This window comes from Mastigoproctus giganteus, chromosome 9, assembly GCF_048544385.1.
Source record: "Mastigoproctus giganteus isolate SK-2022 chromosome 9, ASM4854438v1, whole genome shotgun sequence".
Taxonomy (NCBI): domain Eukaryota; kingdom Metazoa; phylum Arthropoda; class Arachnida; order Uropygi; family Thelyphonidae; genus Mastigoproctus; species Mastigoproctus giganteus.
Genome location: NC_143583.1, coordinates 98196206 through 98218252, shown reverse-complemented (window position 1 = coordinate 98218252; position 22047 = coordinate 98196206). Strand labels below are relative to the sequence as shown.

At 39.0% G+C, this 22047-nt stretch overlaps 1 protein-coding gene across 1 annotated transcript in view; it reads left to right on the top strand.

Annotated features, from left to right (window-relative positions):
• Tom70 (translocase of outer membrane 70) overlaps positions 1 to 22047 on the top strand; it is a 153053-nt gene that overhangs the window by 62440 nt on the left and 68566 nt on the right. Inside the window, exon 4 of the mRNA XM_090381244.1 lies at positions 1021 to 1130. Coding sequence (XP_090237370.1) covers positions 1021 to 1130 — 110 coding nt within the window. The remainder of the gene's footprint in view (positions 1 to 1020; positions 1131 to 22047) is intronic.

Below are 22047 nucleotides of genomic sequence, written 5' to 3'. Positions count from 1 at the left end.
GTGGGCGGGCAGGTACCCAGGTAATACAACAAGCCATCTCAGTTGTGAAGTTGTATCCACATTATGAGAGATGCCAAAAGGGTGTGGTGGTAATGTATTTGGAAAATTAAATGCACTAGGCATAATCCTTATGGGTTTTGATAATTAACTATATAATATCGGTGTAAATACACCATAGTTAACCCATAGATATGAGCTAGTTGCTAATGCTCCTAAAAAAAAAAAAAAAAACCAAATCTTTCATGGTTTTTAAACAGTATTAATCTTCTTGACCCAGCACAGCATGGTTTCAGAAAAAAATCACTCGACACTAGACTTATCAAATTTGAAAACAGTATAAGAAATGCCTTTATTCAAAGAGAACATCACATGAGAAACACAAGGGATCATAAATTTAAATTGGAAAAAAAAAATTTGCAGAATAGATGTGCAGAAATATTCTTTCTGCAAAGAGTAATTGGTTGTTGGAATAAACTTTCATCTAGTGTTCTGAAAGAGAGTAATTTATGTAAATTTGAAGGATTGGAGAAATCATTAGAAGGGATGAGTAAATGACGTGCTTTTTTTTTTTTTTTTAAAGCTGATGCTGTATAAACTTATTACTGCTACTCCTAATATAAACTACAAGTCTCACCTTTTTTTTTTTTTTTGACAATGCCTTTCACTGCTGCTACTACTACAAAAGAGTATACACATTGTAAATCCGACATTGACTTATAAAAAATAAGAAAAAATTACTTGTCATTTGCATAAAATTAATCTGCTGTTCACTGCTACAAATAATGAAAATAGTGACACCAATGGATAACAGTAATCTTTACTGCAGAACTGTTTAGAATGATGAACTTATTTCAAGACATTAATTTAATTAATTTTTTATTTTTATTTTTATTTTTTTATGATTTTTTTTTTTTTTTTTTTGACATGCTTTCAGAACTCGTCAATGAATTTGTATATAATGGATGTCTGCAGATCTTATTTTATTTTATTATTTTTACTTATATTTTTTTTTTCCCACAGATATCACAGCAGTCTGTATTTTGGAAACTTTCAGAAATCAAAATTCTCTTCAGATGACAGACAGAGTTTTAAAAAAACTTAGTAAGACGAAAGCAAAAGAGAAGTTTAAAGTAAGTAATTTAGAAGTTGTTTTTCTTTTAGATATATTAACATCAAGATAGGAATAAATGCTTATTGAAAGCAGCTTTTTCTTATGTATCCAAGACAGAATGTGGGATGGGGGCTGTTTAAAGAGCTCTATGGAACTGTGGTTCCCAGTTATAGCAGGGGAAAGCAGTGATTGACAGGTTGTGACTCCGCCCACTCACCTTGTCCCCTCTTTGTTTCAGGCGGACGTCACATGAAACGACATCATTGCAACGGTAAATGCGAAATTCGTATCATTTCATAGCACCTTTGCTTGCTGGGTATGTTCGCTTGTTACCTCATGTCATCCTGAGTTAAAGAAAAGTGAAACTTGTAAATATTCATAAATTGTTCGTATTTTTCCTTTAACATCTTTTTAATTACCATAAGTGTCCAAAAATTAATATTGGGTTAGCTTGCCATGTTGTTCCTCGTGTCATCCTGAGTTTGTCATATATCCTGTTCCATCCTGCATGTAGGCCCCGAATGCCAAGCGATCTTTCTAGTGCGATTTTCTAGCGATTTTCCTAGGGCGAGTACTAGTGCTTAAATAATCCCTCCACCGCTCGCAACGTTACTGCTTCCCTCGCTGAGCAACATCACTGCTTCACTGCTAGCAACGTTACTGCTAATCCCGCTTGCAACGTCACTGCTATTGCTAGCAATGTACAGCTCTCTTCTTCTGCTGATCGCTTGGTCACTGGTTGGCACCGCTCCTGCCTCCACGTGGCGGGGTCGGTAACCTGGGAGAAGGAATTCCCTCTTCCAGGGCTGAAAGGAGCAACAATGGATTGTGATGCATATCCACTGCTAGAGCCCACAGGCTCCAGACCTGTCGACTCTGATTCAGAGCATGACTTGAATCGTCCGAAGAGACAGCGGACTGAAAAACAGAGTGCAGATATGCCAGCATTTCTAATAATGCACTCATTATCCACACAACCTGTAGGCAAATTATCGCTGTTTCTAATACAGAAATGTTTAGAATCGGTTGTTGGATCTCCTAAAATGGTGAAGCGTCTTCAATCTGGAGACCTTCTAATTGAAGCTTCCAAGCCAAGCCATTCAGAAAAATTGTTAAAATTGACAACTTTTAACAGCATTCCAGTGTCAGTTAAGCCACATAACACCCTGAACATCTCTAAAGGCGTCATCAGCGAATGGGACTTACTAAATGTCTCTGAACAAGAAATAATACAAGAGCTTAGTGAACAAAAAGTGACTCTTGCACGGAGAATCTTGACTAAAAAAGATGGCAACCTACTACCAACCAGGTCCATCATTTTAACTTTCAGTACTCCGACTTCCATCTTCTGTTAAAGCAGGTTACCTAAATTGCAAGATTCGTCCTTACATCCCAAACCCCATTCGCTGCTTTAAATGTCAGAAGTACGGTCATTCTCAAACAGCATGCCGAGGCGATGCTGTGTGTCCTCTTTGTGGTTCCAAGGAGCATTCTCAAGAAGACTGTACAGCTTCCACTCCTATTTGTCCAAACTGTAAGGAAAACCACCCTTCATTTTCTAAAGCATGTGACCTTTGGAAAACAGGTAAAAAAATCCAGAAATATAAAGTTGAACATAAAGTCACTTACCCTGAAGCAAGAAAGCAAGTGCTACTAACCATGCCTAACCGATCATACGCATCTATTACCAGAACCAACCACTCAGTTGCAACTCAAACAGATGTGGCCATAGAACCGAGACTTTCCTTTGCCACCTGGGCCAAAACTGTTTTATCATGCAATAAGAAACCTACAGTCAACGAAACCAGCAATACGCCGATCAGCATCCCAACTGATGCTATCTCAACCTTGCCCAAACAAAATCAACTACCGTTGAAAATCAGAAAAAGGTGAAGCCACGAAATATCAACATGGAAACTGATGTTCAATTAGAGGATGACAACACAGTACTAGAGTTACATGCTAGTGATATCATGGATACAGGATGCCCAATCTTTCCCAGAAATGAGAAACCAAAACCAAGCAGACAGAAACCTTCTCAGAAAAAACAGTCAGATCAATCTTCCTCACACAAATCCAACCAATGAATAAATTCCTACAATGGAACTGTAGAGGATTACGCAGTAATATAAACGACCTCAGTGATTTACTAACTCAAACTAATGCAGTAGGTGTGTGCTTACAGGAAACATTTTTATCACCACACGCTTCCGTCAAAATCAAAAATTATACTATGTTTAGGAGAGACAGGGTTTCTAACTCTCCTGCTCGTGGTGGGGTAGCTATACTTGTGAAATCTACAATTCCCTCAAGACATCTCCAACTAAAAACCTCTTTAGAAGTTGTAGCAGTCCGGATAGCAATGGGAATATCGTTATCACTTGCATAGGTGGTAGATGACTTTCATCAACCGGTGAAATACCACCACTTTGCTTATTGGAGGCTTGAAATGGTGATACCCATGTTTAGTCTCTAGAGCAAAGTTTCCGGCATTCCCCTCCCCCCATACTTCTCCTTCAACCCATGCATGGTACTAAGTACTATAGGTTTTGATACCTTTCGTGTTTGGGGTTTCCTTAAAAAAAAAAAAAAAAAATCCATCTATATATCACCGAATTATCCTTTCTCCCAGACTGAACTGGACAGTCTTATTACGCAACTTCCACCTCCCGTCTGTTTACTTGGTGATTTCAATGGTCACCATCCATTGTGGGGATCCTCCACCATGGATGGTAGAGGCAAACTAATCGAAACATTCCTGGATAACCATAACCTGACTCTTTTAAATTCTGGCTCTCCAACTCATGTTCAACTACCTGCTGGTACTACCTCTGCCATAAACCTATCCATCTGTTCAGCATCTCTTTTTCCAAGCATGGAATGGTTAATGCTAAATGATCCATTCCACAGTGACCATTTCCCTATCATCAGTTCAATTCAAACACAGGTCATGTCATACCCTAAAGGCCGTACTTCTTGGAACTTCCAAAAAGCAGACTGGAAAACCTATTCCAGTTGTGTTATACTTGAAAAGCAATATGTACAGCAACAGAATCTTGATAACGTAACTGACCACATTACCAGCCAGGTATTATCTGCAGCAGAAATTTCCATTCCAAAATCTAACCTGCACAAGAGTGTACACCAAAATCAGTGGTGGAATGAAGAATGCTCCAAAGCAAAGAGTGATAAAAACCGAGCTTGGAACCACTTTCGTAAATTCCCAACTACCGCCAACCTAATTGTTTACAAAAAACTCAGAGCTAAAGCGAGACAAATTAGAAAAAAAGCAAAACACGAATCCTGGATTAACTTCGCCTCATCCATTAACAAAAATACTGACACTCTAATTATTTGGAAAAAAATACGAGCACTCAATGGGAAATTTCTACCGTTGCAATCACCAATAATACAATGGAATGGGCAGGAATTATCTTCCCCTACTGATATTGCAAATGCGCTATCAGAGTCTTTTTATAACATTTCGGCCTCATCCTCTTATGTGACATCCTTTCAACGCATTAAAACTAATGAAGAACGTCAAAAATTGAATTTTCAAACTAGACTCTCACTTCCTTATAACCAGCCTTTTACTTTAGTCGAGCTGAAGGAATGCTTAAGCAAATCGTCAAATGGTGCAGCAGGACCAGACGGTATTCACTACAGTATGTTGCAGCATCTATGTGAATCTGACCTTGGCATATTATTACTATTCTATAACCAGATCTTTTCAGAAAATACTTATCCTCTGTCCTGGCGGCATTCCTATATCTGTGCTATTCCAAAACCAGGCAAAGATCCCACTCTGGTCCAGAACTACAGACCGATATCATTAACAAGCTGTTTAGGCAAAATCTTTGAAAGGATGGTACATAAGAGGCCCACCTGCTTTCTAGATTCCCAGAATCTTCTTTCTGATCACCAATATGGCTTCCATAAAAACAGATCCACCCTAGATTTACTTGTAAAACTTGAATGCAACATACGAAATGCCTTCGTCATGAAACAGCACCTAGTGATGGTCAGCCTAGATATTCACAAAGCATTCAATACTACCTGGCGTCATGGCATTATTAAAGATATGCATCAGTTGGGGTTGAGAGGCTATCTTCCTCAAATCATCCAGAACTTTTTAAAATTACGCACCTTATGCTATTAACTTGGCCCGATATCAAAACATGCTGTCAGCATCTCACATTCAAGAAGAGGGTGTCCCGCAGGGTTCAATACTGAGTGCTACCCTATTTGCGATTTGAGTGAACAAAATATTGGAAGATCTTCCAAAAACCATTCAAATTTATATGTATGCAGATGACCTCACTATATCCTGCCAATCACAAAGTATGAATACTATCGAAAGACAGTTGCAAATTGCTCTATTCAAAATAGAAACCTGGACCTTATGCAATGGATATCATCTTGCTGAACAGAAATCCACCACTACTCACCTCTGCAAACTACGATCACTTCATCCTGATCCTGAGCTAAAGATCAATAACATGCCAATACCTCTTACTCACACTGTCCTTTTTCTTGGCCTGGTGCTAGATAGGAAACTAAACTTTCAAGCACATGTGACCTACCTTCGGACCATCTGCTTGAAGAAATTGAATATCCTCCGGTGTGTGTCATCTATGTCATGGGGCGCTGATCGACATACCCTGATCCATCTCTATCGAGCTCTCATCAGGTCCAGTTTAGACTATGGCTCCCCAGTGTATGACTCTGCTAGGAAAACTATTTTATTTAGAGCGATTGAACACGATCCAGCACAGTGCTCTGAGAGTTTCTCTAGGGGCTTTCAGAACCTCCCCAGTTCAGAGCCTTTACATTGAAGCCCACGAACCTCCCGTACATCTTCGGAGGAAAACATTGCTTTTGATGTATGCCGCAAAAATCCGCAGTCTTCCTTCTCACCCGAATTGGAGATTAGCATTAGCATTAGTAGAGGCATTTGATGCAAGAAAGCAAGCTTATGCAGCATCAGCCAAAAAAAAACCCACTTCCACTTCACCCCTCTGTTCGTTCAAAATACCTGTCCAGCTGAGCCTTAAACTTATTTAGGCTATCAACCTCCACCACAAGGGATGGCAGTCTGTTCCACCAACCAACCACCCGCTGGCTAAAGGCAAATTTCCGCACGTCTATCCTACATCTGTCTTTCCTCAATTTGAATTTATGCCCTCTCAGGTGATTTTTCTGAGCTAGAGGAAGAATCCCATCAGCATTGAGCATGCTTAAACCATTCAAGGCTTTATACACCTCTATCAGATCACCTCGCTGGTGCCTAGTCTCCAGACACTGTAATTTGCAAAACTTAAGCCTTTCTTCGTAAGAGCACCCCTTTGTTCCATTCACTAATCTTGTTGCCCTTCTCTGTACTCGTTCCAGCAGCTCTACATCCTTCTTGAAATGAGGCCTCCAGACCTGTATACAGTACTCTAGGTGTGGCCTGACCATTGCCTTATACAATGGAATAATCACCTCCTTATCCCTGCTGGAAAAATTCCTGTATATCATTGACAATACTCCATGAGCTACTCTTGCAGCCCGTCTGCACTGCTCAGAGAACTTCATATCTGTCTGCACAATCATCCCCAAGTCCCTTTCATTCTCTACCACTGTCAGTGTAGTACCACAGAGTTGATACGTTGCTCTGGGGTTGCTGTTTCCCATGTGTAGTACTTTACATTTGTCAATGTTAAACTTCATTTGCCACCTCTCAGCCCATCTGCTCAACCTTTCCAGATCCTGTTGCAGCAGCATAGTGTCAGTAGTGTCCTTGACAACCATGCCAACCTTTGTATCATCTGCAAACTTGGACATTAAGCTTGATATACCATCATCAATATCATTTATAAATACAGAAAACAATAATGGACCCAACACTGAGCCCTGAGGGACTCCACTAATAACATTAGTCCACGATGAGCGGTGTCCATTGATTACCACTCTCTGTCTTCTCCCCCTCAACCACCCCTTTATCCATAGCAGCAATTTGCCTCCAATGTCACACTGCTCCAATTTGTGTAGCAGTCTTCCATGTGCAACAGTATCAAAAGCCTTTCTAAGATCAAAGTATATAATATCAAAGTTATTCCCTGCATCCAGTTCTTTTGTGACTGCATCATAGTATCCAATCAAGTTGGTCAGGCAAGACTTCCCCTTAACAAAACCTCTGTGTCTGAGCTATAAATGAAGTCTTGTCTAAATGATCCTGCAGTGCTTCTTTAACCAGTGCCTCCATTATTTTTCCTGGAACAGAAGTTAAGCTCACAGGTCTATAATTACTTGTGTCAGCCTTTGATCCTCCTTTGTGAATTGGGGTCACATTTGCACATTTCCAGTCTATGGGTACCTCCCCTGAGTCCAAGGAAGCTCTCATAATTATGGCTAAGGGTTTGCTTACTTCCTTTGCTGCCTCCTTTAATATAACTGGATAGATCCCATCCACCCCGGGTGCCTTTCTTGTGTTTATCTTCAACAGTTTCTCCTCCACTTTACTCCCAGTTATTTCAAGATTCTGTAGCTTACTGCTAGAGTTGAATACACCTCTGGCATTCCCCTAAATACATCGGTACTGTACAGATGTCTGTACAGTACCGAATGGGAGCAATTCTTCAACATTAAACCAAATGAAAACAAACCTGCTATACTTAGACTTAAAGAACTAACTCAAACGTGAAATATTTAAATCGGCAATATATATCAGGACATAACACCGCCTGATCCACCGTGGACAAATATCCGTGCAATTTATGATGACTATTTCCAACAGTGGGGAAAGAACACCTTGTCTCCCTTCAATATCGCACAGTTACATGAAACTCATTCTGCTTCTAATTCACAGACCTGTAAGATCTATACAGATGGATCAAAAACTGAGACCCAAATAGGCGCTGCGGCAATCTTCCCTTCATTCACTACTTCTATCTCATTACCCGTATAATGCAGTATCTTCACTGCAGAGCTTTATGCTATTAACTTGGTCCTAGATCACATTATTCAACTTCTGATTTCTTCTGCCTTAATATACACTGACTCGCTCAGTGCTGTCTCTGCCATAAATAGCAATACCACCTCCTCTCACCCTGTTATCAAACAAATCCATTCTAAATTACTTGTGTGCAATGAGTCAAACCAAACTGTGACATTCTGCTGGATACCAGGGCATTCTGGTATAGCAGGAAATGAAAGAGCAGATCTTGCAGCCAAACAACCAGATACCAATATTTTACAGAATTGTCAAGTTCCGTATTCCGATTTCAAACATATCATTCGTAAAGCATGTTACAATAGATGGTCACTGATCTGGAGAGGTTATCCAGGAAACAAACTTACCAAATAAAACCAGAACCAAAGCTGTGGCTCTCCAGTTTCCGGAAAAATAGACAAGAAGAAACAATTTTAGGAAGGCTAAGGATTGGGCATACTCACCTCACTCACCTGTATCTATTAAATAATGACAGCGCTTCCCAATGCACATCATGCCAAGTTCAACTGACCATTCGCCATTTGCTAGTGGACTGTCCCCACTTTCAAACCATCCGCTTAGACATCTTTAAGTCAATTTCTAATACACAGTCATCAGTAAATTTAATGCAGATTCTGGGAGATGATCCTAATAAAAAGGAACTATTTACTTTCTTAAATCGGATAGGAATATACCATAAAATATAGTTATTGTTTCATATTCACCATTAGAAAGACACAATATGGCCCCAGCAGCCTGTGTGTTGTTAAACTCAACAACAACAACAACAAATCCTGCATGTAAACTGTTTCATTGTTTTTTGCTCTGCTGCGAGCCCGCATGCCAGGACTGATGAGGTGAGTTTTCTTTTCCCATCTCATTAATCTAGTATTGTGTCAGTTGTTATGTTCTTTAAAAAAAAAAAATTCTATTGGCGTATTGTGCATATACAAAGAGGAATTTTATTGTTAATTGCATATGTTAGTTTAGTGAAAAAAGGTTAGGTTTTTACGCTACTTTGGTAGGGATTCAAGCAAAAACCGGTCGTTGGAAAAAAAAAAAAAATTAAGAGGGGTCATGTGTTTAATCGACTTTCATTTGTGTTTAGTGAAAAAAGGTTAGGTTTTTAGGTTAGGTTTTTGTGTGACTTCAGAAAGAATTCAAGCAAAAACCAGTCGTTGGCTGCACATGGTATTACTTTTTTTAAAAAAAAAAAAAAATTGGTGTTTCGTGTTAATTTTTCTTTGTTTTAGCTCTGAGATGTGATATTACGTGACATTTTGCCTTCCCCGAATAAATTGCATTTCTGTTACTTGCTGCTCCAAAAAAATTGCTGTTTTCCCCTTAATTTTGTTATTTTTCAGCTCCGACATATTGTTATCTCACATGACATCCACCACGTGCAGTCATCGAAAAGAAGAGGGGGAATGCAGTGAGTAGGCTGAGTTACGAACCATACGTCACTGCTTTCCTCCCTCCTTCTATACGCCATTTTGTAAGGGGTACCGTTCTTTGGAGTATTACCGACAGATTCCATACTAGCATATAACAACCTAATTTGATTCCTATTTAGAATCTATGTGGAGAAGAAGTCACACAAAATGCAGTGGCTTAACTATGGACTACTTGAAAACAGTTATCAGTATATACAAACCAGCAGAAGCTGACTATGCAGGAAAAATCAGATTTGTGTTTACTTTGTATTTTTTTGCTTAATCTTGTTAAATATGAAAGCTTACTACTGAGAACTAAGCATTATAGAAGTGCAGTTTTTTAATCCATTTTCATTTCAGCTATTTACAAACAGTAAGATTAGGTTACAACTCTAATTCACGACAGACTGTAATCTGAAGTAGTAGTAGTAGTGGCATGTGATGTAAGAAAGCAATGTATGAGCTTATGCAGCATCAGCAAAAAAAAAAAAATCACATAACCATCCCCTCTAAATGTTTGTCCAGTTCCTCCTTAAATTTATTTAACCTATCAACTTCCACAACGACAGATGGAAGTTTGTTCCAGCAATTAACCACCCGCTGGCTAAAGGCAAATTTCCGCACAGCTATTCTACATCTGTCTTTCCTTAATTTGAATTTATGCCCCCTTAGGTTTGTAATCTGAACAAGTGGAAGAATCCCATCAGAATTCAGCGTGCTCAACCCATTCAAGGCTTTATACATCTCAATCAGATCACTGTGCAGGTGCCTAGTCTCCAGCCATTGCAATTTGCAGAATTTAAGCCTCTTTTGATAAGAGGATCCCTTCATTCCCCTCACCAATCTTGTTGCCCTTCTCTGTACACACTCAATCAAATCTACATCCTTCCTAAAATGAGGCCTCCAGACCTGTACGCAGTACTCAAGGCGTGGCCTGACCACTGCCTTATACAGAGGGACAATCACCTCCTTTTCCCTGCTAGCAAAATTCCTATATATCATTGACAAAACCCCATGACCTGCCCTGGCAGCCTGTCTGCATTGCTCAGAAAACTTCATATCTGACTGCACAATTACTCCCAGGTCTTTTTCATTTTCTACCACCTTAAGTGTAGTACCACACATTTGGTATGTTTCTCTGGGATTACTTCTACCCATATGCAATACTTTGCATTTGTCAAGGTTAAACTTCATTGCCACTTCTCAGCCCATCTGCCCAAATTTTCTAGATCCTGTTGCAGTAGCACACTGCCATTACTGTCATTAACAACCCTGCCAACTTTGTATCATCTGCAAACTTTGACATTAAGCTTGATATACCTTCATCAATATCATTGATAAATATACAAAACAACAGTGGACCCAACACCGAACCCTGTGGGACTCCACTAATTACATTAGTCCACGAAGAGCAGCACCCATTTATTACCACCCTCTGTCTTCTCCCACTCAACCATCCTTTTATCCATTGTAGCAGTTTACCCTTAATACCATTCTGCTCCAATTTGTACAGTAGTCTTCCATGCTCAACAGTGTCAAAAGCTTTCCTGAAATCCAAGTATATGATATCAAAATTATTTTTTGCATCCAGTTCCTTTGTAACCACATCATAAAAACCAATCAAATTTGTCAGACAAGACTTTCCCTTAACAAACCCATGCTGTGTCTGAATTATTGCTGCAGTCTTGTCTAGATGATCCTGCAATGCTGCAAAATTGCAGCATTGCAGAACCTGCAAGATCCTGCAAAACTTATTGACTAATAGGTTAAAGTGACTCTTATTTTACCCGGAACAGAAGTTAAACTAACTGGTCTGTAATTACTCGTGTCACCCTTCGAGCCCCCTTTGTGAATTGGGGATATATTTGCAGATCTCCAGTCTGTGGGGACCTCCCCTGAGTCCAAGGATGTTCTCATAATTATGGCTAAGGGTTTGTTTAGTTGCTTTGCTGCCTCCTTTAATATAACTGGATAGATCCTATCCACTCCAGGTGCCTTTCTTATGTTTAACTTCAACAATTTCTCCTCCACTTTTGCTCTCATTACAAAATCATTAAGCACCGTGCTACAATTTGATAACCTTCTGGCATTTTCAAATCTTAACTCCTCATGTGTGAATGTAGATGCAAAATACTTATTCAGTTTGTTTGCTATCTGAGCAGGATCATCAACAGTCGAACCATCGATATCAAGTGGACCAATCAGATTCATCCCCTTCCTTTTAGAGTTTATATAAGTAAAAAAATCTTTGCTGTTTTTCTTAGCATCCTTTGCCAAAGATTTCTCGTAATCTGCCTTCACCTGCCTAACCTCCTTTGTGACTTGATTACAGACTAGGTGATATCTGCCATAGGCTTCTGTGTCGCCTGATAATTTATATGCATCTCATGCATTTTTCTTCTCTGTCACGAGTCTCATTAGTTCATTTGATAACCATTTAGGCCTAAACCTTGAACAATATTTCTTAATAGGTATGAAACTTTTAGTAGCTTCCATGATTAATTCCTTGAATGCTTGCCACTAAGAATTTGCTGATTCCACTGTACAGAATTTAAAAACTGTCTGAGACCACTGTACTCACCTTTACGGAAGCAAAAACTCTTTCCTTTACCCCTGATGGTAATTATATCTTTAAGTAAATCCCACATCAGTACACTGTGATCACTGCCACCTAGTGGTTCCTTTATTTGCATATTCTTAATACACGAATGATCACTGCTGATAATCAGATCAAGAGTATTACCCTCTCTGGTTGCCCCTCGAACATGCTGCTGCAGAAAACAATCATCCAATAAATCCACAAAAGTCTTACTAGTGTGCGAATGACCAACCCACAAGTTCCAGTCAATATCTGGGAAGTTAAAATCCCCCATTATAAGACATTCTGATTTACTAGCCCACTCTATTTCTCTGTACAATTGTTCATTGTATCCATTCGAGTCATTAGGCCTATAACACACTCCTACTCTTATTTTTGCTTTCGCAGTGCTTATGTCACACCAAACCTGACTCAACAGTGCATTGTTCATCTATATCAACTGGATGCACTTCTTTTGATTTTATGTTTTTCTTAATTAACAGCATAACACCTCCTCCCTTCCTATCTGTACACATTGTACTCCCCAAATTCCAATTTTGCATTCCTAATATATGTGTGACACCACGTCTCTGATATCCCAACAATATCCACCTCTGATGTCTTGAACAACACTTCGAATTCATCGAATTTATTTACTATACTTCTAGCATTTGTAAACATGCACCTATTCTTAGTTACCCTAACACATTCCATATACCCACCTGTTTCACGATGACTGCCATCAGTCCCCGAAACCCCCAACTCGCTCCAGGCTGCTGCTTATTCTAATAGAAATAGTGCAAAAATCACCTTTGCCTCTGCCTACAGCTACTTTTAACCTTTTAGCTGTGAATCCCCCGAAGGTGGCACATGCTTCTTGATTAGACCGGGGTTCGAGCCCGTGACCACCAAATACGGAGGATGCGGAAAGGTCAGGAAATGACCACCGCATATCCCCGGAGCAATATGGTCTTAGTTGCTAATGCTCAAATAACAAACAACAACAATGTTACAGTGGTGTAATATTTTACAATTGTTTTATTAAGTTTATTACAAAGTTTTTTACATATCTCTCCTTTGTACTCAATGGTTGCATTGCACGTATACATGCTCTATATGCCTTAAAACGCTCACTATTATTCTCCTGTATGTTACATTATAAATTTTTTTACAGCAAAATTTTTTATGAAATACAGTAGAGAATGACAAAAGAAATATTTTGTTTTTTAAATTTTTAAAATCGGACTGCTTGAAGCTGAGATATAGTGATTTAAAACGTAAACACAAAATGCATGCGAGTTACACCATGGCCGCACTGTGGGTGTACTGATTTTTGCAAGTTTATTTCAAAGTTTTTATATTTCTCTCCTTTATACTCAATGGAGGTGGTTTCAGTGGTTGCATTAAACATATACGTGTTCTATGCACCTTACAATGGTCAGTACTATTAGCCCTCTGTATGTTGAAGTTAATCAATATACCGAATGAAGTTAATATAAATTTTTTTCCGTTGAAATTTTATATAAAATACGGCAGAGAATGACGAAAGAAATATTTTGGTTTTCAAATTTTTAAAATCAGACTGCTAGAAGCTGAGATATAGCAATTTAAAACAGAAACTTGACACGCGTGTGTTACACCATGGCCACGCTATAGGGGTACCGATTGCATCATGCAATACTGCTACATACGGTGCTACGTTGCTCGTACCTGGTACAGAGTGATATAATGGTGGGGGATGAAACATTTTGTGGCGATTTTTGTCAATCCACCGACCCAAGTTACTCCCATATGAAAACTGCCTGGGGCGTGCTTAAAGAAGTTTCGCTTCAAAAGGTTAGGTACTTTACGCCACCAATTTGGGACTAATTCAAGCATAAAACAGTTTTTGTAATCTATAGTACTATTAATATGGTATATTCAATGTTATGGACAGTGTATTTCACTTGGATCCCTCCAAAAATTAGTGGTGTAAAGTAACATAACCTTTTTTAACTAGTTCAAAATGAAAGTCTATTTAAAAAAAAAAACATTTCTTTCACTTGAATAAGCCATCACCAAGAGGGAGAAAAGTACTGAATTCTAACTGTACTAATAATAAACATCATATTTATCAACTTGTTGGTCATATTCCTGCTGGTATAAACATATTCAACTTGAATCCCTCCTAAATTAGCAGCATAAACTAACCTAACCTTTTTTTAACTAGTTCAAAATGAAAGTCTATGAAAAAAATATTTCTTTTGCTTAAATAATCCAGCACCAGAGGGAAGAAAAGTATCTAAATTCCAACTCTGCTAATAATAAACATCATTTTGGCAACCTGTCCTTGTATTCCTGCTAGCGGTACTTTCTTGAAATACAGCTGGCATTCATTGTAAAGTAACATCACCGTGATTATCAACCAATGAAAGTAGCCAGTGGGCAGAGCTAAACCTGCTGATCACATCGAGTCACAATGATCCGTAGGATGCAGCACCAAAAAGTAAATTTCAACAAAAAAAAAATCCCATATCACCTGTCCAACCTCTCTTTAATAATTGTCTAGTTCATCCTTAAATTTATTCAAACTAAATTGAAATAAGGCACTTCCACAATACAAGATGGAAGGTTGTTCAGACAATCAGCTGTCTGCTGGCTGAATGCAAATTGCTATCACATCTATCCTGCAACCATATTTCCTTAATTTATGCCCCTTATTGTCTGAGCAAGAGGAGGGATACCATCAGGATTTACCTTACTCAATCCATCAAAGCCCAGTTTCCAGATGCAGCAATTTGCGCCGATCGGGCTAGCCAGGTGGGTAAAGTGCCTGCCTGGCAATCCACAGGTCGCAGGTTCGAATCCCGCCTCGGGCTTGGATCAAAGTACTGCAAAAACCTTGGGAGGTGCACTATGGCCACAGAAGCCGATGCGCCAACAACTACCAAAATAAAAAAAAATAAAAAAGCAGCAATTTGCAGCACTGAAGCCTTTCTTGTTAAGTGTTGCCTTTTGTTCCCCACACTAATTTTGTTGCCCTTCTCTGCACCTGTTCCAGCAGATCCATGTTCTTCCTAAAATGAGGCTTCCATTTCTGTATGCAGTACTCTAGATATGGCCTAATCATTGCCGTATACTGTGACTTCTTTATCCTTATTGGCAGAATTCCTGTGTATCATTGACAAAATGCTACGAGCTGTCATGGCAGCCTGTCTGCACTGTTCAGAGAACTTCATGTCTGACTGCACAGTTACATAACCCCAGCTGTTTTTCTCCTAATGCCACACTGCTCCAGTACCACATAGTTGGTATGTTATTCTGGGATTACCCACATGCAGTACCTTGCATTTGTCAATGTTAAACTTCAATTGCTGCTTCTTAGACCATCTGCCTAATTTTTCTACACCTTGCTGCAGTAGCATACCCAGATTATTGTCAGTAACTACCCTGCCAACTGGCACCTCCATAGTCAGGTGGGCAGGAGCAGCAGTGCATAGCACATGCTTCTTGATTAGACCGGGGTTCGAGCCCGTGACCACCAAATATGGAGGATGTGGAAAGGTCAGGGAATGACCACTGCATATCCCCGGAGCAATATGGCCTTAGTTGCTAATGCTCCTAAAAACCAAATAACAACAACAACAACAACCCTTCCAACTTTTGTATTATCTGAAAACTTAAAGCATTTAACCCTTGATAATACCTTCATCAGTATCATTAATAAATATCGAAAACAATGACGGGCCCAGCTCCGAACCCTTGGGAACTCTACTAATAGCATTAGTCCAAGAAGAAAAGCACCTACTGATAACTACCCTCTATCTTCTACCACCCAAGCATCCCTTTATCCATTGCAATAACTTGCTCCTAATGTCACACTTCTCCAATTCATAAAGCAGTCTTTTATGTTGAACAGTATCGAAAGCTTTTCTGAAATTTAAGTATATATATGATGTATATATATGATGCATCATATATATTAAGTATATATATGATGCTTTGTAAAAAGGATAGGTGGAACAGGACCAGGGTATATCTGCCAAGGGCAAAGGTTGATGACGTAGAGCGGATATCATCTTTTAAGGGCACAAAAGGTGATATAGTTGTACACGTTGGCACTAATGATATTAAGAGTAGGAGACTGGCGGAATTACTTAACAAGTACAGGACACTGTTGAAAAAAAGCCGTGAATTAGGGTTGAATTTGAAAGTGTCTGCAATTCTGCCCAGACACGATAGGAGGGAGTATATGATGAGAGCCCTGTCGATCAATTCGGCCCTAGAAGGATTGTGCAAGGCTCAAGGGGTAGAATTTTTTTCAGCCTGGTCTGTACTTGTTAACAGGAGAGACTGCTTCTACAGGGATGGGATACACTTAAATAGAAAGGGTACAAGAATGTTTGCTGATGCTATCGAGGCAGAGTTAGGTGGGTCGGAAAACTGCTAGATTGGGGGATACAAGGACTAATAGATTAACAGTAGCCACTGGCAGAGGTGAAAGTGATTCTTGCACTGCTTCTATTGGAATGAGCCGCAGCCTGGAAAATAAGATGCAGGATATTTCAGAGACTGCTGGGAATCATTGGGGTACAAATAAACACATAGGTTGTGTTAGGGTAGCTAAGAAAAAGAACAGGTGCATGTATACTTGCGTGTACACCAATGCTAGGAGTTTAGTAAATAAATTTGATGAATTTGAGGTATTGCTAAAAACATCAAAGGCAGATATTGTGGGGATTTCAGAGACGTGGTGTCACACAGATATAAGGAATGCAGAACTGGAATTTGGGGAGTACAATGTCTACAGAAAGGATAGACAGGGTAGGAAGGGAGTAGGGGTTATGCTATTAGTTAAGAAATACATAAAATCCAAGGAAGTGAAGCCAGTCAACATTGCTGGACAGTGCAGTGTCGAGTCAGTTTGGTGTGACGTAAGCATTGGGAGATCAAAATTGAGAGTAGGAGTGTGCTATAGGCCTAATGACTCTGATGAGTATAATAAGAAACTGTACGGGGAAATAGAGTGGGCCAGTAAATCAGAGAGTCTTATAATGGGGGATTTTAATTTCCCAGATATTGACTGGAATTTGGGGGCTGGTCACTCACACACTAGCAAGGCTTTTGTGGATTTATTGGATGATTGTTTTCTACATCAGCATGTTCGGGAGGCAACTAGAGGGAGTAATACTCTTGATTTGATTATCAGTAGTGATTCTTCATGCATTAAGAATCTGCAGGGAAATGAACCACTAGGTGGCAGTGATCACAGTGTGCTGAAGTGGGATTTACTCAAAGAGGTAACTACCATTATGGGTAAAGGGAAGGGTTATTGCTTTCGTAAAGGTGACTACGACGGACTGAGACAGTATTTAAATTCTATACAGTGGGACCAACTGATGATGTTACCAACAGCAAATTCAAAATGGGAAGCATTCAAAGAACTTATCTTGGAAGCTACTAGGCTTTACATACCAACTAAGAAATATTGTTCAGGGTTTAGGCCTAAATGGATGTCAGATGAACTAATGAGACACATGGCAGAGAAGAAAAATGCATGGGATACATATAAATTAACATGTGACACAAAAGCCTATGATAGATACAAGTTGATCTGTAACCAAGTTACAAAGGAGGTTAGGCAGGCGAAGGCAGATTACGAGAAATGTTTGGCAAGGGATGCAAAGAAAAACAGCAAAGAGTTCTTTACTTATGTAAACTCTAGAAGGAAGGGGATGAATCGGATTGATCCACTTGATATCGATGGGTCAACTGTTGATGATCCTGCTCAGGTAGCTAACAAACTGAATGAATATTTTGCATCGACATTCACACATGAGGAGTTATTTAGCGAGGGGAATGCCAGAGGTGTATTCAACTCTGGCAGTAAGCTAGAGAATCTTGTAATAACTGAGAGTAAAGTGGAGGAGAAATTGTTGAAGATAAATACAAGAAAGGCACCTGGGGTGGATGGGATCTATCCAGTTATATTAAAGGAGGCAGCAAAGGAACTAAGCAAACCCTTAGCCATAATTATGAGAGCTTCCTTGGACTCAGGGGAAGTACCCACGGACTGGAGATGTGCAAATGTGACCCCAATTCACAAAGGAGGATCAAAGGGCGACACAGTAATTATAGACCTGTTAGTTTAACTTCTGTTCCTGGAAAATTAATGAAGGCACTGGTAGGCGCCTCCGTAGCCAGGTGGGAAGGAGCAGCAGTACGTAGCACACGCTTCTTGATTAGACCGGGGTTCGAGCCTGTCACCACCAAATACGGAGGATGCGGAAAGGTCAGGGAATGACCACCGCATATCTCAGAGCAATATGGCCTTAGTTGCTAATGCTCCTAAAAACCAAATAACAAACAGAGGCACTGGTTAAAGAAGCACTGCAGGATCATCTAGACAAGACTTCAGTTATAGCTCAGACACAGCATGGTTTTGTTAAGGGGAAGTCTTGCCTGACCAATTTGATTGGATACTATGATGCAGTCACAAAAGAACTGGATGCAGGGAATAACTTTGATATTATATACTTGGATCTTAGAAAGGCTTTTGATACTGTTGCACATGGAAGACTGCTGCACAAATTGGAGCAGTGTGGCATTGGAGGCAAATTGCTGCTATGGATAAAGGGGTGGTTGAGGGGGAGAAGACAGAGAGTGATAATCAATGGACACTGCTCGTCATGGACTAATGTTATTAGTGGAGTCCCTCGGGGTTCAGTATTGGGTCCATTATTGTTTTCTGTATTTATAAATGATATTGATGATGGTATATCAAGCTTAATGTCCAAGTTTGCAGATGATACGAAGGTTGGCAGGGTTGTCAAGGACACTACTGACACTATGCTACTGCAACAGGATCTGGAAAGGTTGAGCAGATGGGCTGAGAGGTGGCAGATGAAGTTTAACATTGACAAATGTAAAGTACTACATATGGGAAACAGCAACCCCAGAGCAACATATCAACTCTGTGGTACTACACTGACAGTGGTAGAGAATGAAAGGGACCTGGGGGTGGTTGTGCAGGCAGATATGAAGTTCTCTGAGCAGTGCAGACGGGCTGCAAGAGTAGCTCATGGTGTATTGTCAATGATATATAGGAATTTTTCTAGCAGGGATAAGGAGGTGATTATTCCCTTGTATAAGGCAATGGTCAGGCCACACCTAGAGTACTGCATACAGGTCTGGAGGCCTCATTTCAAGAAGGATGTAGAGATGCTGGAACGAGTACAGAGAAGGGCAACAAGATTGGTGAATGGAACAAAGGGGTGCTCTTACGAAGAAAGGCTTAAGTTTTGCAAATTACAGTGTCTGGGGACTAGGCACCAGCGAGGTGATCTGATAGAGGTGTATAAAGCCTTGAATGGTTTGAGCATGCTCAATGCTGATGAGATTCTTCCTCTTGCTCAGAGTAATCACCTGAGAGGGCATAAATTCAAATTGAGGAAAGACAGATGTAGGATAGACGTGCGGAAATTTGCCTTTAGCCAGCGGGTGGTTGGATGGTGGAACAGACTTCCGTCCCTTGTCGTGGAAGTTGATAGCCTAAATAAGTTTAAGGCTCAGCTGGACAGGTATTTCGAACGAACAGAGGGGTGAAGTGGAAGTGGTTATTTTTTATTTATTTATTTTTTTTTTTTTTGGCTGATGCTACATAAGCTTACTTTCTTGCATCAAATGCCTCTACTAATGCTAATGTCAAAATTATTTTTTGCATCCAGTTTCTTTGTTACTGAGTCATAATATCCAGTCAGATCGGAAAAGATTGCTCTTCAACAAATCCATGCCCAGACTGCTGTATAAATATATTTCTGTCTGGATAGTCCCACTCAGATCTGAGCATAAAAGTAACAAGTTAGTTAATGTATACAGTGTGTTACATTTCAGGTGCATTAGCAAATAGTAATAATTCATAACTTATAACAAAAAATAGAGCAAAAATAAAGGTTTTTTTTTTTTTTTTTCTGCAGACCAAGAAAATTTCATTTCTGCTCATCTGCCTCCTTGCCCATTCATTCCTCCAACCAGTGCATGTGAATAAATGTCCAGTACTTCAGCTACAAGATACAGTGTATGGATAGCATATACAATTTGTAGGTGGGGGGGAATAATAATAATTGCTGAATTTCTATTGGTCTGTTTTTTATGAAATTTGGGGATATGTGACAACTTGTTCTAACAGAGCAAAATATAAAGTTTTGTGAAAATCCATTCATGAGAGTCGGGTTATTACCTGCAGATAAATGAAGCAATAATAATTGTCTGATTCTTATTGGTCCGATTTTAAGAAATTTCAAATGGCTCAACAAATCTTTTGAAATGACCCAAATATATATATAAAATTTCATTAACTATATAATATCAGTGTAGATACACCATAGTTTACCCATAAATTTGAACTATGCATGTAGTGTAAAGGCATCGTTTTTAATTGCATCTCATATTGTGAGTGCCTTCACAATGAGATAGCTGGTATTGCACTTCTTCAAATAAATAATGCTTCTCTAGTAGAGAAGACTACTGTTATTTATTTCCAATGGATACCACCACCCAGACAATCGTTTCAAAGCTAGTTGGCTTCGTCATCAGTGAGTGGGCAGGTACCCTGGTAATGCAACATGCCATCACAGTTGCGAAGCTATTTCCGCAATATGAGAGATGCCAAATGGTGTATAAATAATAATGTATTAGAAGACGAAATGCACAAGGCATAATTTGGTATCCACTGAAAATATATAAAAATAATGGTATCCACTGAAAATAAATAACAGTAGTTTTCTCTACTAGAGAAGCGTTATTTATTTGAAGTAGTGCAATACCAGCTATCTCGTTGTGAAGGCACCCACAATATGAGATACAATTAAAACGATGCCTTTACACTACAGACGTAGTTCAAATTAATGGATAAACTATGGTGTATCTACACCAATATTATATAGTTAATAACCTAAACCCAAAAGAAATTATGCCTTGTGCATTTCAAATTTTATAGAAAAGACTGGATGTATTGGACTTTCAAGGTAAAAATTCCAAATGTACATATTCTAAATGAGGATTAGGTTTTTAGATATCATGTAGCAAAAATGTAAAGGTAGGTGCACAGATTTAAATTAGAACCATTTATTATGTATAAAGCAGTGTTTAGTAGTCTTTCAATTTCCTCATTTTCACATTTTTACTGTCTCAGAAGAGAACAAAGTAGCTTCTGAATCATCTCCCCCATCATATGTTCTATATAATTCACTAATTGCCTACTAAATTCACAGAATAATTTGCACAGTCTGGTGCTTTCTGTATCAAAATATTTCATAGCTTGTTTTTCAAGAAACGTTACTTCATAGGTAATGCTGGTATTCGTTTAGCAGCCCATTGTGATATACATCATGTGTAACTAACAGGAACATTCATTTGCAGTGTTCAACAGAACAACATAATATATTACAACGTTGGCTGTGTTTACTAATTATACAGACATAGATTAGAACCATATTTATTGACTTGTACTTTTCAGAGTGGCAAATGAGAATGGGCCGACTCTTATTATTGATAAATATTCACCTATTTGTTTTTCATTTTTAAATTGTCTTCTAAAGAAAAGGCCCTCCTATTTCATATGGGCTGGAATCATTTTATTTGTTACTCTGCATTTGATAGCCTATAAAGAGTAAATCCTAGATGCAAATGGGGAAGAGCAAAATCATCACATTGACTTGTAATATTCTAACTCCAAAAGAAAAGTAGAAAAAACAAAAAAAAAGCAGACTTTACAGCAGGAAATTATAGCAGATGTGCAAATCTCTTATCAAAGAGTAATAACAAGATATTGTCTGTATTTCACGTATGCTCTGGGAAATGTCCGAGTGATGCATTTGAAGAAAGATAAATTTTCTGTTTAAAGCGATACATTGATTTTAACGATACTTTAGGAATTTGAAATCTGACAGGTCAACAGTGGATAATTTTTATT